This window comes from Cydia splendana, chromosome 14 (assembly GCF_910591565.1).
Source record: "Cydia splendana chromosome 14, ilCydSple1.2, whole genome shotgun sequence".
Lineage (NCBI taxonomy): Eukaryota > Metazoa > Arthropoda > Insecta > Lepidoptera > Tortricidae > Cydia > Cydia splendana.
The window spans coordinates 13,282,444-13,300,317 of record NC_085973.1 but is presented as its reverse complement, the minus strand read 5'-3'; the positions used below and the strand labels follow the sequence as shown (position 1 = coordinate 13,300,317).

The following is a 17,874-nucleotide window of genomic DNA, read 5'->3' as shown; positions in this document are numbered from 1 at the left end:
GGGCGATGGAAGTTTCATCGTTCCGTCGCCCCGCTCCATGCAACGACCAATCGCGTTAGCTCGCTGGCTCGTGCGCGGCAACTTTAAAGCAACGATAACGTTTTTGATGGTTTTTTGTGTTATGAATCATATTTCAAGCCGATTTTTACAGTATTCGACGAAAGAGAACTCATAATAAAAATCCCATATGATATTGATCTATTACCATTTTTAACCAGGCAATTAATGCACAACCCCATAAAACTTACCATACGGTATTATTTAGTGTACTATTAAATTGCAACGCTTGTACTTATTGTAATTTGGAAATAATGAGAGAAAAAATAGCCTATTACCATTTTTGAGGACGGAAATATACTGAATTTAATAATAACCGTAGGTTACTTACTTTAAATGTAGGATACAGAATTATTTTTTGTGTGATTCATGCTTAATGTCATAAAGCAAATATTTCTCTATGAGTATAAATTTAAAAAATGTTATTAATATTTTTTACAAACTTTCTGTGATTTTTTATATATTTACATTTTTTTTTAAATACCTAAATGTAATATATTTATTTGGATTATGTGTCGACGTAATCACTAGATTTATTATCTGTCCCATACACCGAAAATTTCAGCTATTACTAATTATTTCCATTCCGCCATACTAGCCGAGCGTACCTTTCTTGGCCTATGTCATTTATCTACGGCATCATACTTGGTGTGGCTATTTTTCCATTTTGTTTTGATGTAAAACCGTATATTATAACCGCTTTATATAATATAATTAATATTTATCTTGCAACTGATGAGCCAAAATAGTGTGTAATGTGGAGTCTTGCTAGTTCGCGCATCGCGCCTCCTTTAAATTAAAACGTTTTTAATTTTAACCCTTTCGCTGATAATGTTCATCAGGATGAACATTCTTAGATTTTGTTAACGTCTTGAATTTTTGTGCGTGCGCGGACTGGCAACTTATCTTAGATAATAAGCGATAATAATAATGAGTGTTTACTTCCAAACAGGGGTCGAAAACCGGTATTTGATCCATACAAAAAAAAACCGGTATTATTAAGTTTTTTTTCGTTCATTATTTCATTTTTAATGGAACAACCTAATAATACAAAGTTGTTACCTAAATACATGATTCAGTCCTACGTAAAGAGCATAAAATATGGGCTATTTCGGGGTTTTTAAAAAGTACCGGTTCCGAGCCCTGTTTCCAAAAATAAAAGTAGTACAAGTAAAAATATTCTGTCATATAGACGGTCAAGCAAATCTTGTCAGTAAAAAAAGGCGCGAAATTCAAATTTTCTATGGGACGATATCCCTTCGTGCCTACATTATTCAAATTTGCCGCCTTTTTCTACTGACAAGATCTGCTTGACCAAGTATATGTCAAAAATCTCCGCACTAGACTTCGCCTGTAGGTACCTATTGCGAATTGGCAAAATGGTAGGCAAACTTATTAAATCACCCTTGGCCCTGAGGTTTTTACAGGCATTTGTCGCAATTACAATTTGGGAAGCGTTTAAATATAGGTACATCAGACAATAGACATCGGTATTGATTCAGGTAATGTACCTATTGGTTTTTATGTACAGTAGAAAAGGTTACCTTTGCACTTTGGATTAACGCAGCACTGCGCTGCGCCTAAATAGTTAATCAGGTCCCTTGGCACCTCCCCTGGAAATGTTGGGATCTCATGTAGTTTGATGGTCCGGCCAGCGAGTTCTAGTAGCGAGGGGGGCTGCAATGTCATGTCCCGAACGAACCTCACCACTAGAGGGTTGTCTCGGAGACTTAACTATAACAAAAATAATGATATAGGTCATTGTGGTGATTCATTCAATAAGTACTTATCATCATCATCATCATCATATATATAAAATTGAAAAACCAGAACGGGATAAAAAACGAGCGAAGAAGAGAGATGGCGCCTTACAAATTTCTAAAAAAGTTTTTGACACGTATCTCGAATACAACGCACGTATGCTAAGAAAAAACTGTTTAAATCTATTATCTACATATGAGAATAAAACTAGAACATAAAAACTATCGCTTTCGATGCGTATTTAATTTACAATAAGGAATATACATTTTCATAACAATTTTCATTTTACGACTTCGACCATTTCTCGGGAACTCTCGGTAGGTTTCGTTTCGAACTTCAAATAACCAAAATTATGTTTGTTATGTTGGTATGCAGTGATTTCGACCTTTTTTACTCGAAGTAAAATAAAAAGTGCTGTCAACCTCAACCTTTTACCTTAGTTTATGCCCATACGAGTGACATGCCATATAATGACTGATAATGACTTATCAATATCAATAGTAATTAGTATTTTGTTGTTTTAAATTTCTTTTTGAGTTATGTTATTCAGATTTACTTTCACAGCTTCGGCAAACAAATTCGTCCGGGGACCGGGCTGCCGAGATGGGCCAAAAATACAATTAAAGTTGATAGCAAGTTATAATGTAGGTAGATACAATTTAAGTGCATGTTCAGATATTTTTAAGCGAAACGACCTGGTGAAAATAAGCAAACGTACAGTCAGCAGTCGGCCAAATATCGTAATATAACTCTGTTGCCATAGAAATAAGGAGGTGTTCCGATATACTGGCGGAATACTGAGAGACAAAAGTGGCTAAGCTTACATTGGCTCGGACATTTAGAGAGAATGGGAGAGGATCGTGCCGTGACGAGAGCGTACTTGGGACAACGAAATGGGAGACGCCCAATTGGACGTCATAGGTACCTACCGCTGGAACGACGTAGTTGCTCGAGATCTGCTTATCCTCTGCCATGGGGACTGGCGAGAGCTATCGCAAGACCGAGAAACATGGTGTGTTTTGTTTTGTCTTTTCTCGGAGGCCAGGATTCACATAACCGTAATAGTAAGTAATGTTAGTATTCAGAAAGGGAAATGGGGAGTACGTACGTTTGTACCAAAAGGCGATTTATGGGCGGTGGTCGTCCATATTCGTCTTAAGGCGGAAATTAATCTAATGAACGTTTTTGCAATTAGGCTTATAAAAATAAATAATAATTTTATCTTGAAACGAGTTTTAAATAAATAACTACGTAGATGAAAAAGTATAATTTTGCCTTTTATCAAATCACATAATTTTTTTCTGATATTTTGCGTAATAAGTTATCCAAATAACGGGTACAAATAAGAAATCCCTATCACCGTTATGAACCCTGGCAGGGTTGACACACTCTTTATTTCATTTACGCGAGCGGAGCTGCGGGCCCGTCTAGTAGCTTATAATAACACTAAGGACATACAATGAAATCATCGCATATTATGTTATAAATAGTTATAATAATGGAAATGATAATTAAATAGCTTATTGTCTTTGTCACATAACAAAAACAATAATGAATAGAATTGTAGAAAGGTGAATAACGTGGACTCTTCGAAGGCTTTCTGATTTTTTGTATCCACTTGGATTATATGTACGGAACTACTTATGACTGTTGTTATTTAGGCAGTCAGGTTAATTATGTAATTTACTATCAAGAGCGACTAATTTCTGAAACCAATACCATAAGAATATTTTTTTTTGTAGGCCGAAATACGGCTTTTATCTCGATACAATTAAGTTGTTATTATAAATACGTCAAAAATGTTATGCAATAACTGAAAAACATCACCTCCTATAGGCACCTACATTAGTATGTAGATAACTAGATAGGTACATATTATGTATTAATTAATAAGTTATATGGGTATATGGTAGGGTACCAATGACCAGTGCACAATAGAAATTTGAAATACGTTTTCAGCCTTTTACGATTAATGTAGAAACATTGTTGCAGTCTAGCCAGTGACATCGCACGTGCAAGATAACGGGAGCAATATAACGCGCAATTTATTATGTTGCAGATAGTAAATTATTTACTAAGTAGTTCACACAATTTCTTTACTAGTTTCCTTAAAATTTTCATATTACGCAGTTACTGTTAATAAAGCCAGTGACAGCTGGAACTTCGCGTTTGTCTAGTCTAGACAAACAAGCCAATGTATTATCCCTCGACAATAATAATAATGCTTCTGTATAAAATATTATCAGACTGGAATAAAAACCAATAATAATTAGCAGCACAGTCACAATGCTTATGATACAATTTAGTGATGGCAAAATGGGGTACTAGCTAGAGTAGCTAGACCATTGATTCATAACCGGTATAGTCCGGACCACTGGTGGTTCCTGAGAGCACCTGAAGTGGTCGGCGAATTTATAAACAGAACAACCTTTGTTGACTTTATTCGACATAGAGCAGTGATCTCTGGCAAAAAAATTTTTCGAGTTAATTGTTCCTTATCACTGAAACGCCTTTTAGCGATGTTAGTGTTAATGGCGATGGTATCGGAAATAGAAATATATCGTTTACTTTACCTCTGTTAGACATTTTAACTTGATGATCTGAGTAGGCAGTGTCTTAAGTTTGTTTCTGTGGATGAGCAGCGACCGCAGCTGGTTCAGGTTGGCTATGCTATTCGGGAGCTGTTCTATAAGGTTGTCACTCAAAACCAGGGCCTGCAGACCCGTCAGTCTTCCCACCGCATCGGGGACTTCGATGATTTGGTTGCCTCCTAGTGAGAGAATCTGTAAACTACAAATACATTGTCCATTAGATAGTACCTACATAGAGGTAGGATCCTACCATCTATCATGATCTATCAGATAGGTACTCTACTCGTAGTGCTTATTACAGTTGATATTGCCAGTGAAAAAAATAGAGCTATGACTATGTACTATGGCAAATTATCTAAGTTGAGGGCAGATATAGATAGGTTAATAACTAAGTTTTTGCAAGAAATTGCTTCTAGTATCTAGTTCCAGTGTAGTTAGCTATTAATATATATCCAAGTTTTTAGTTCCACTGTATTAATAAGTCGGCTTCTTATTGGCAAAATATTTTTCTCGTCACCCGTGTGTAAATAAATATCAACCTACCTATATAGCAAAGACAGCTAAACATGGCCAACTTCCTCGTCTACAAATAACAGCGTTTTCTTATAAACTTAATGATTCTTATGAATACGTATTATATCCTTTAAAAGTACGTCTGTCCCAGATAACGTAATATCCTGAGGTGCTATCATCGTGTGACATATATGACTGTGCGTCTGGCGAGATAAGAACCCGCTAATAATTTTATAGCCTGATCCAGTTTCGCAAGTCATTTATGTTATGTTAACTGTTGTTTACAATATTGGTCTTTGGAGTTAGTGTTTACGAAAGTATAGGTACCTACTTTAAGAACTGGGATAAATCGATTCATACTATCAGGTAGGTACTACGTAGTATGTAGATATATAATGATATTGAATTATTGAGAGTACCATATTATGTTTTCGCGCCATAGAAGGTAGCATCCTATAGAAGTGGTATACGCGTGCCTCCGTGAGGGACAAAACATACGCAATGCGACAATATTAAAACACGTTATAACATTCCTGACAACATACCAAAAACAATCTACGTAATTCGGTCGGGTTATTTGTTGCCCACCATAAACCATACAAAATGTATGGTGGGGAACAAAAAAAAAGTGAGACCGTGATAAGGACAAGCAAAAATATCGCTTTCTCTGCTACTCCTACTGAAAGTTCCATAAGTGCATCTCGTTCGGTCGTTAGGCCCCTCCCCCGTCTCTATATTATTGTACCTCTATGTTTCGCGCGTTTTCTTAGAATTGACAGAATTCACAAACATACTAAATATGAGTAAGTATTAGGAATTTTATTGGCAATGTTATATTATTTTTCTTAGAATTGACAGAATTCACAAACATACTAAATATGAGTAAGTATTAGGAATTTTATTGGCAATGTTATATTATTAAGCCAATGTGCATTGTTTTATCTTTCACGCATTTGATACATGTTTCTTTCGTGATAAGTAGGTATTATCTACCTATCAATACTTTGCACCAGACTTATCTGGGGATGGTGAGCAGATATATAGGTATTAGATAACGGTTTTTGTTTAATTCATTGTTATAGCTAGGCAGGTGAATTTACCAACTCTAATATTACCTATAAGGGTTTATGCATATTCTGAGTTTTATAGAATTTACACCACTTGTTGCCTTGTTGGTTATACCTAATCAGTCTAATCACCCTAAAATTACACCCGCGACTGACTGTTACCCTACCTAAGGTTATCTCGACTCGAAATAATCGCGTTTTAGCTATGAGATTTTAGCTTTTACGGCCGCTTATTGTTTGTCTACCTCAAACAGAACTTTAGTCGTATGTTCTCTGTGGGTCGGGCAGAGTTTTAGTACTAGGTAATAGCGCACTAGCGGTTGGCCGCTTAGGCGGTTCGTTTAATGCCGGCTACATACGTAACGATAAATCGTAGCGATTAAACTGTGCAGTCCGAACTGCGCAGTTTTATCTACCGTGTGTATGACAAATCGTTGTCGATTATCGTAACGATGTAACCTAGCGATAGCGGTACACCCTGAAATTCGGGAATCAGCTGCAAATGGTGTTAAAGGTATGAAAATCGGCACGATTAATCTTTAGGCCATTACGATTAATCTTTACGTATTTAATTTTTAATAATTATTAATTTATCTATATCTACATGCTAAATAATATTGTAGTGGATGGATACGTCGGCTACTAACACATCGGCGGCTCGCCGCACCCTGAACCGCCAGTGCGTAACATAGACTTGGAGACAAGTTGGCGGCCAGCCGCGAAGCGGGCCGCAGCTCTTCATTCAACCGCCGCGGTTGAAATTTTGTGGCGGTTAAGTGCGTACGGTCACAAGCGGTTGCATATTAAATTGGAAAAGCGGCTGGCCGCGTGGCCAGCTGCCCCCGCGGTTAACCGCTAGTGCATAAGGGCCCTTATAGATTTATGCAACTTATGAACAGCTAGGTTGAAGCACACAGATAGATATAGTTTGCATTTTCGTCACGTCACGACGCTCCAGGAGATTACCTTAATATCAAGCTGGCGGGAATCGAGTTCCATTGGACACCTCGCAATAGGTACCTGGTGTATGTGAAAGCCGTAGCGTCGGTTCTCATCATTGACCGGAACGTAGCGAAGGTCTACGTTTCGACTGGAGCATTTTGCTTTTGCATGTCCGGATGTTCTCCTCTACAGGTCGCAATTCTTAACCGAATCTCGTGAAATTTTGTGACTGGATTCTATGTAAAATAATTTTTTTTTGTCCGTCCGGTTTTTTGAATTTTTTTAAAATGGCGTAGTCATGATAGCTCGCGCCTAAACAAATTCAGAAAATTTATTTCGCTGGTTTCGGAGGTATTGAGATATTTAATTTTAACTAATTTTAATTATTATTTGTATGTCTTTCCCATCACGGAACAATGGTGTTCCGGACCTTTGGGAGGCGTGCGCGGAGCCGAAGCCAACACGTAGAGGCCCTTTTGACACTTTAATGAAATGTAAGGGGTACACCGAGCGGAGGCTGCCCTTGCCCGTGTCATGGGACGCACGCAGAGGCAGCACCCGCCAGGGTGTAAGGACTATTGGGAGTTGATGGAATCTAAAATGAACTAGGTTATTGGGTGAAAGCGATGGACTAAGAACTGAGCTATGGGGTAAAAAACCGGTAAATTATTATTATTATTATTATTATTTTTTTTTTTATCTTGTCAAAAAAGTGCAGGCGGTTTTTCGAGACATGCGTCGCTTAATGACATAGTCCGTCGGTCTCTTGCCACCATCAATGTGCCTGCTCTTCTTGAGCCGACTGGCATTATCAGAGATGATGGCAAGAGGCCCGATGGAGTGTCCTTAGTTCCTTGGAGCTTGGGACGGATGTTGGTGTGGGATGCTACCTGCGTAGACACACTGGCACCGTCCCACCTCCAACGGACTACTGTAAAAGCGGGCGGAGCGGCGGAAAGCGCCGAAATTCTAAAACGTAACAAATATAAGAGCCTCGGTAGAGAGTACCATTTTGTACCATTTGGCGTTGAAACTCTAGGTCCATGGGGTCCCAGCGCGCATAAGTTGTTCGCAGAAATCGCGAAGCGTCTGGTTGACGTAACTGGTGACCGAAGAGCTGGCGGCTACCTCGCACAACGTATCAGCATTGCGATACAGCGAGGAAATGCCGCCAGCATCCTTGGTACAATGCCTCAAGGGCCTATTTTAGATTTAAGCTAGTTATTAATTTCGTTTAGTAGTACCACTGTATATATATTGTATGTAAATAAATGTTTTATAGTATTTTAATTTGAGAAGGAGTAGCTAAATTTCGTCAACCCATCTAAGAACTATTTGGCTCAGTTTGTAAACGTTCGCTTTTTCTGTTTGCACAGAGGGTCTGGGTTCGATCCCCAGTAATTGTATGCTGGGATATTATAACTTTTTGTATTTTTTTACACATAAATTTCGTATCGTTTTTTTTTTAATTTATCGAACGAGCGAGCGAAGCGAAGTGAAGTTCTTACATTCGACTTTGAACACACGGCTGGCTAGGGGCACGTCCCGGCATTTCGATGTTTTTAAGCTGAACTATCAGAGGATAGTTTGATACTCGATAACTTAAGTAAAATTGTTCTAATTTAAATGAAATTGGGTGAACGTATAGTTGAGGGCATTATATTTTAGTCATTAAATTTTGAGCTGGCTCGAACAAGAGGTTATTGAGCTGAAAGTGCTATAAAGCTATTTGTGAGGGGTCTTGCTATTCTGGTAATTTTAATTGCAAGAAAGTATGGTCGAGTTTGGTATCAAATGAAAGTGCTCGGTTTACACATTTATTATTTTAGGTTGTATTGTAGGAACAATTGCGTCATAAGTCAGAAACGCGCATGTGACACCCTTAATATATAAACATCCATAGACTACGAAAACCGCTTAGCGTTACTTGTTAGTCTCCATAGGCTACGGTGGCTAAAATCGAGAAAAAAACTGTTTAAAAATCGAATTTAGCAAGGAGCAAGTACCAGGGCCTCATGAGTTACGAGAAGGTGTCGTTGACCAACCCGCCGTGGGGCGCGGGGCGCGGCGGCCGGGGCGCGTACCAGTATGAAGGTATATATACTCGCGTATCTGCTGTATACTTTTGGTTTGGTTTGTTTGTATGATTCTACTAGTTTAAAGACTTTAAAGTATTATTTTTGTTGACTTGTAGAAAAAGTATTGTATCCAATAGTGATAAGCTTTTCAGTCTCGTGACTACTTGGGCAACTCAGCAAGCTTCGTTGCCTGAACACGGTGCTCGACTGAAGAGCTCTCTATTGTATCGCGATTGTATGAACTATTTTTTTTTTGAAGATTTTTTTTTAAATGAGGAAAATTTTGGATTCCAAAATGGCGGCCATGCTGTATGTCATAAAATTCGTCATGCTTATCGTTTTGTAGGTCATCGTCATCGTTTTCGAAATCTGCACACCTGTTTCAAATAAGGTATAGAGATGCATCCTAGTAAGTCAACAACATCTATATCTACTATCGAAATGTACTTTTGTTAGTAGTAGTACGAAATGTAATCTGAAAGGAATCAAGTAATGCATTCCTGTAATGAGGAATCGACATTGATTCCAATTACTAGTAATTGTAATATTTGAAAAATTTATTCCTGATTCCTCAAATGGAATTGTACTTAGTAATTCGGTATTGTTAGATTACAAAGTAATCTGGGAATCGGTAATCAGATTGCAAAGTAATTTCAAGTAATCGTGGAATTAGGAATCAATTACGAAATGCCCATCTCTAAGACTAAGTAGCACTGCATTCAATTGATCTTTTTGGCGAACCGCGAGTTCTCGGTTCGGGGCGAACTACTAGTTTTAATTTACTATATTTAAAGCTCTTAGCACCATGTTATTTAAAGCTCTGCTCGCGAGGTCTACAGCTCACAGAGCCACTAGTACCTAGTATGACGTAAGAAGTTAATACAGTATGTAAAGTATAAACATTATTGTTTAAATTAACATGTCCACCGCTGTACCAGTCACGATGGTTTTGTGAACCCAACTCATGGGTACGTTTTAGAATAACATTCGCTGTAACAAAGAGCTTCGGTTCTCGAAAATGTAAACATTATCGTAGCTTAATAGCCTGTGAAGGTAAGTATCTATACTATCTATCTTCTATTATGTCAGTCTCAGCCAGTGGTTACTATATTGTCGCTTACGAATTAGAAATGCTTTCTCTAAAAATGGCTCGTTTAAGCAATTCAATTTTAATTCAATCCTAACTCTTTATTTGGCAACACTTGAGTAAGTAGGTAGGTAGTAGCATAAAGTAATATATAAATAATAAGTAAAGAAAGAGTGGTAAACTTCATACATCAGTTTTCTTACCAAAACACGAGTTATTTCGTAGTCGACATCTAGCGTCAAGTAGCGGAATGTATCAGTACTGCTAGTCGACAATAGATGCCGCAATGAATGAAAACTCTAATGCTCGACAATATTCGGCTAATATTATAGATTTACCGGATGAACTCCTTCTGCTTATAATATTAGTTGTAAATTGTTTTAGCAGTACATTTTTCGTCAACACAAGTAGCGGTACCTACTGATAATTCCACTACTTGACGTTAGATGTGGACTACGAAATAACTCGCGTTTTGGCAAGAAAACTCATGTAATGTATGGAGACTATGGAGTAACCCACTCTTTCTTTACTTACCTATATTATTCCTCTATGGTAGTAGTAGGTACAGTAGAGTCCGGTTAGTACGACTTCGCATATAACAACCAACCGCTTATAGCGACGTAAGTATAGGCACTTGTTTGGTTTTAGTACAAGCTACTATGAAAGCTCAACCGTTTATTACGACTCCGCTTATAACGACCGATCGCTTTTAACGACGGAAATTGACTCAAAATCCGTCCGTCAAGTCCGGTTACAACGACGAGCGACGTAGTTTTTACAAATTAATTGTTGGTAAGAAGCTTACTCCGTCCCGCACATCCAACTCCCTCCCCCTTTTGCCTATGCGGAGCAAGATGAAATAGTCATGTGAGTTTTCGTAATCTTGCAAACTAAATAAAACAATTCCCATTATTCAGTTGAGCTTAAAAAACTTCACATACATAATTAGGTATGTAAGTTGGGTGACAATGCAATATATTGGTAGGTACCTTCGAGCTGATCTGATGATGGACACAGGAGGTGGCCATAGGAACTGTGTGATAAAACAACGTCATCTTGACGATTAGATCCCCAAGAATTACGACTTTTTATTTTACGGGATTCAAGTAATTTGCGGATGACGAGTGAGTACGCGTACCTTGAAAAGTGGCTTCTTCTAAACACACAAGTCTGTCCATTTAAGACATTACAAGCTGTCGTAATACTAACGTAAATAAATATTTTAAAATAAATGTTTTATTTTTCTTTGATTGTCGCATAAGTTTTAATAAATACAAAATGATGTAATTATTTTGATTAAAAAATATATTAAAATTGTCAGTTCGTTTTGTACGACGTCCGGTTAGTACGACGTAATATCAGCGGTCCCTTGTGCGTCGTTATAACCGGACTCTACTGTAGTAGGTACTAAGTAGTAGTCAATCAATTTGATTCCTAGGCCACTATAGAACCATGTCATAATGAACCAATTTGTTTGTCTTCTACGACAAGTGCTTATTGAGATGTTTGTTATGTGTCTAGTAGTTACAGCGACAAGGTTCTATAGTGGCCTAGGATTCCTAGGAATTTAAGGAAATTGTTTTATTACACTAAGTACGTTAAAAAAATGCAAAAAACCTGCCTGTGTTTAGGCATATCCCTACTTATATGTATTATAATTTATAAATGTGAACGTAACTGTCTGGCAGTAACCTCTTTACGTTTAAGGGTGGAGTTCATCACCAAAAATTTCACCATACAAAAAAATATTTTTTTTGAATGTTTAATTTAACACGATTCTAGCTGGGTAAAGTAATAGGGGGCTGTATATTGAGGATATTTATGGTATTTATACAATCATTTGTGGCTTATATTTGAAGTTATCGCTTTCGGAAAATAAAAACGCAAGATGGTGATGACAATCATGGTATGGTAATGACTCTTTTATAGACGGTAATGACACTGCATGTACGGTAATGACGATTTGGGAACTAATTTATATATGTATTAAAAACGTATTAAAAAAACAAAAACTTTTTTTAATTGTAAGGCTTTAGAACTTTAATAAACATTACAAATAACATGTTTTTGAACATAAGACTAGCTACATAAATTATTTTTAGTAAATTATAAAAAATACATTTTATTCATATAAATAAATATATAACAAGTATTTTTATTGTATAATTTTAAATAATTTATATTCCGAAATAGGCAATTTATGTATTCATTTATTTTTTTGGGTTTTTTCAATGTTAAATCATATTAACAATATTGTACTCTTATTATCAGTTTAAACCCGCATCTTCTTTTATCTACTGCATAACTTGGTATTTATATCATATTATAAAATTGCTGGCTTACCAGTGAGCTTAATTTTTATGATATATTACTTTTTTTTTTGATAATTTGATTCATTGCATAAGTTTGTATTTTTGTTGTTTTATAAATTAACTTTAAAAATAGCTATAATGATTTAAATCCATATATATATTGTTTAATAGCTAAACATTAATATATAATCAGTGTTTTATAAGTTGCAAGACCCCTACTTGTGATGCATGTCATAAGTTACAAAATGTTAGGTATTGGGTCCGGTGACTACCCAATGGTATAATTATTAATTGCTGTAATTATATACATCAATTAATATAATATTATCAAAAAACATAAGGCCATTACGATAGTGAGCCAGTACCGTAGCCTATGGACGCTTAAAACTTAATATATGTTGCATGTTTAAATACTTTGTTTTAACACGACTAACATGCAATTACAGACTCTAAGTTGCACGATTTACATTATTAGATAATAAAAAATAAACATTTGTATGTTCTAAGTTCTAAGTGACCTAAATTTTGCCTACGTCAGTCAAAATGTTATTTAAAACTAACCATCCTCTAGTGTGAAAAAAATAGTCTTATCTTCTTCTACATTTATAAGGTAGACATTATATAGTGTTAGAAGACATAGAGAACGTTTTTCAAACATACAGCTTAATTTCATAATGAATTATAGCAAAATAACTAGAAAAGTTTCTGAGAACCGTCATCACCATACACATGAAATCATCACCGGTCGTCATTTTTTCCCGGTGATGATGGGTATGGTGTTGACGATTTGAGAGTTTCTTGTTTTTATTTCTAGAATACGAATAATAGTAGTTAATGTCTATGCTACACAATAAACTTCATGTAGTTTGCCATTCATTTCAATAATTATTTCTAATATATCATTTATAACTTTTTTAAACCAAAGCATAACGGTGATGATGCTCTGTTGTGACAAACTACGTTTTACAAATTTGTTCGTAATATTTCTCACGATTCAATGATGTGACTTTATAGTGAAATCATTTTTGGCATTCTATATTAAAGTGAAAAATAGGGCAAGGACCTTTAGCGGTATTTCGTTGTTCATACACGGAGATAAGCTCACATTGACATTACCATGACGGTGTTGACGAATATTCGTGACAAAATTTTAAATATTTTTAAATGTACTTTCTCGGTGAAGGAATTATTGTATATTTTCCCATGTGTTAAACAACAACATGGAAAAGATATAAGTAAAAGAAAAATCGCAATCGTACGATAGGTATGCTATAATTTTCACTGCAAACAATAAGGTTCAGATTTTTCCGGTAGACGGTGATGATTTTAGACACATAAAACATTTTATATAAAAAAAACTATTAAGTTATTGGAGATGGTAATTGAAGGAACATGAAGATAATAGTTCTTAAAAACATATAAAAAAGTTGCAACTCGCACAACCTACTAGTTTTTTTTATAAAGACCGAACCATAAGTTTTCGCAGGATTTTGAAATCCACCCTTAAACCGATGAACCGATTTAGATGACTTTTTGTATAAAGGGAAGGACATGGATAGTTTTTTCACGGAAATCATTATTCTATGCAGAGTTGCAGACAAAGTCGCGGGCAGAAGTTAGTACCTTATATGAGTTATATCTATATCACAACATTTTATGAACAATAATATGTTCAGTGTGATGAACACTATCATCTGAAGAGTTAAATTAGACCTGACATTTCAGTTATCTATGTCGGGTGACACCCCTGACCTATGATATGACAGTTAGGTACTGTAATAATTTCGCATGCCTTTCAAATTTGCGATAGCGTCATTAGATAATTGTAAACATCTATAATCCTTCTCCAAACGTCACCAACAATCGCATCCGATTTGCGATACATTGCGGCATTTGGTCGATCGAATTCATTGCTCCTTATTGGCTATAGCTAGTTTGTTAGTGCGCGACACCTTGCACTTTGTGACTATGCGCTGAAACTTGGCACAGTTGATTCTTAGCTGGTCGTGAGCAGATACAGACCGGGAGACCTCGAGAGCCACGTCTCATTTAGTGGGGGGGAGGGGGGGAAGTTCGACGCCGCCGCGCTTCACTTGGAGCAACATTTCTCTAAAACTGTACCTATTAGGGCATGTGATATATCATTTTCGGATAAATTAAGGATGAGGAATTTTTTTTTGGAACCAAAACAATGCACTTTCTAACAAAAAAAAACATAAAGTAGAAAAGACAAAAAAACGTATCTTGGATTTTTTCATAATTACCAATTTTTTTTTAAAGTGTAGTAGGAATCTGAAAACAAAAAATATAGTTGTAAAGCTACACTTATTACGTTTAAGAAAATATATAGTTTATTATACAAAACTGTTGTTACATGGGAGATAAAAAATAATATTAAGCGTGGGCCAGAGTGATCTCAATACAAAATATTATTAATGTGGGAAAGTTACTTATAATTTGTTCTACATCGTTTATTTTTTTAGTTTTTCGTAAATAGCTCGTAAACGGTAGCCCACAGCAATAAATATCTTGTACGTAAATAATCTTTTTCAGTATTCTTATAAAATAAGTGCTACTTTTTGCCGCTAAGATCAATATTAAAAAAAAATATTGAAGGGAGAAAATAAATACTAAGGTCCCCTTTTTTAGTCATTCGTAAATAACTCATAAAGGATGGCCAATAGCAAAAAATATTTTAACACATGAATAATTGGCATAAAATTTCCTACAAAAAAGGTTATTCAAACTTTTTCGCTAGGATCAATATTAAAAAGGGGACCTTAGAATTTATTTTCTCTCTTTAATATCGTTTTTAATATTGATCCTAGCGAAAAAGTTTGAATGACCTTTTTTGTGGGAAATTTTATGTAAATTATTCATGTACTAAAAAATTTTTTGCTATTGGCCATCGTTTACGAGTTATTTACGAATGATTAAAAAAGGGGACCTAAGTATTTATTTTCTCCCTTCAATATTTTTTTTAATATTGATGGTAGCGAAAAACAGTAGTACTTATTTTATAAGAAATCTGAAACAGATTATTTACGTAAAAGATAATTTTTTGCTGTGGGCTACCGTTTACGAGTTATTTACGAAAAACAAGAAAAATAAACGATTGTAGAACAAATTATAAGTAACTTTCCCACATTCATAATATTTTGTATTGAGATCACTCTGACCCACGCTTAATATTATTTTTTATCTCCCATTTATCCACAGTTTTGTATATTAAACTATATATTTTCTTAAACGTAATAAGTGTAGCTTTACGACTGTATTTTTTGTTTTCAGATTCCTGCTACACTTTAAAAAAAAATTGGTAATTATGAATAAATCAAAAATACGTTTTTTAGTCTTTTCTACTTTATGCTTTTTTTTTGTTAGAAAGTGCATTGTTTTTGTTCCAAAACTAGATTCCTCATCCTTAATTTATCCGAAAATGATACACTACATGCCCTAATAGGTATAGTTTTAGAGAAATGTTGCTCCAAGTGAAGCGCGGCAGCGTCGAACTTTCCCCCCCCCCCCCCCCCCCCCCCCCCCACTAAATGAGAGGTGGCTCTCGACGGCTCCCGGTCTGTATCTGCTCAAGACCAGCTAACAATCAACTGTGCCAAGTTTCAGCGCATAGTCTCAAAGTGCAAGGTCCCCATACAACGGTGTGCAGTAACAAACCAGCTACTACCAATCATCTAAAATCGCATGCCATTTGTTGCAACTTCTATAGAAGCCTTAATAAAATCAATTATTTAACATTAACTACGCAGCCTTCCACGAGATTTACAATGTAGACCGATCCAATGTCTCAATAAAACTCGTTGTATTGCGATGAATAAACTGACCGCAAACCTCGTTGCGAAAACTCTTCTGCTGACCTGTTTTAACCCTTTGTTTGGCCAGCTGTAGCAATTTTTTTTTTTAACAAAATGGTCACCCGATTATGTATACTGAAACACACCCAACTTGTCAGTAGAAAAAAAGCACGAAATTCTCTCTTGCCTATTTTTTTTTAAATTGGCGCGTTTTTCTACTCACAAGGTGGCTGTGCCAGACTATACTTGGTCAAGCAGATCTTCTCAGTAGAAAAAGGCGGCAAATTTGAAAAAAGTAGGCGCGAAGGGATGTCGTCTCATAGAAAATTTGAATTTCGCGCCTTTTTCTACTGACAAGATTTGCTTGACCATCTATACCTACGTATATCAAGAGACCTAAACTTTTTTCATTATTTACTTAATCGATTAACATCGGATTGTTAGGTAGATTTACGCCTATTTAAAATAATTTAAATGCCAAACAATCTTAATTACTTGTATGTGGGGGTGCTAAATAGATCTCTATATTTGGCATAAGTACAAACACAGGCCCCTTATCAGTGTAATGATAAGAGCTCAGCTTATAGTACCTATAGTATTTTAGTATTGAATTTGGGAACAGTGCTGCAAATTCTGCAGTAAAATTTGTTTTATTAGTTGCATTAGTTGGTAAGTCTCTGATTTTGACTTTTTACCAATGAAATAACTTACCTGTTGAGTTTCCATATATCCTTTGGTATATTGACTATATTGTTTCCGCCCATATAGAGATAACGCAGTGATGTTAACTCCATTACTTGTTCTGGGAAAGAACTGAGCTGGTTCCCACTAAAATTGAGTTCCTTTAAAGTGTTTTTCGCGGAGAAGAAGCATTTTGGCAGCGATTCGTTGGTGAGCAAGTTATGTTTGGCTATGAGGGATGTCAGCGGGCAGTATTTCAGCAGGTCAGGGAGAGTTTTGAGCCTGTTGTGGCTGACGTCCAGTATCTTCAAGTTGCAAAACCTGTTTATAGTGTCGGGCAATGCACTTATTCTGTTGCTGTATAAGAGAACGATCTCGTAATTTTCCGCGCAGTCCTTCTCATCGACGATCTCTTTTAGTTCCAGCGCCAGACCGTTCGTGTCTAGCAACTGGTTGGACAGGTCCAGAGTCTTTTGTTCCCTACTGTCGCTATCACAACTGTCGGATGTGTAGCACTCCATTTTGTTCGATGTTGACAATAAATTATCTACGTTGTGCACTGAAGTGTTAAATCACATTATAGTTACGAGCTACGGGTGTATCCGCGCGCCTTAGCTCGAGGCGCGCGCGCAACTGCCTGTGCCTCCGCGGACCGCGGACGCCTCGCGCCCCTCGCGGTGCGCGCAGACAGATCAAGCCGACTTGCTTTGATTACCTAATTGAAGTTTGTTGGTTGGTGGCCCTCTAGACGTGTGACCATGCGAAGAGCTAAATTACGTTGTATCTTGAAGGTCATGTGCATCGCTATTCATATGGATGTCATTTTTTGCGTAACATTGTCCACGCATTAGGTACATAGAATTGAATTATATAGGAGGGTACTTGCTTACAAGGTTTTTGTACGACCACTCTTGATTTGTAAACTATTTGTAAACTTTACCTGCCAACCTCTTACAGGGATTTCTTACTAACA

At 36.3% G+C, this 17,874-nt stretch overlaps 1 protein-coding gene across 1 annotated transcript in view; it reads right to left on the bottom strand.

The window, feature by feature from the left end:
* Positions 1-17,561, bottom strand: part of LOC134796749 (leucine-rich repeat-containing protein 58) — a 29,465-nt gene extending 11,904 nt beyond the window's left edge. The window contains exons 1-3 of the mRNA XM_063768948.1: positions 16,932-17,561; positions 4,392-4,608; positions 1,602-1,791 (exon numbers count right to left, since the gene is read on the bottom strand). Coding sequence (XP_063625018.1) covers positions 1,602-1,791; positions 4,392-4,608; positions 16,932-17,422 — 898 coding nt within the window. The 5' untranslated portion in view covers positions 17,423-17,561. The remainder of the gene's footprint in view (positions 1-1,601; positions 1,792-4,391; positions 4,609-16,931) is intronic.
* Positions 17,562-17,874: the final 313 nt, after the last annotated feature.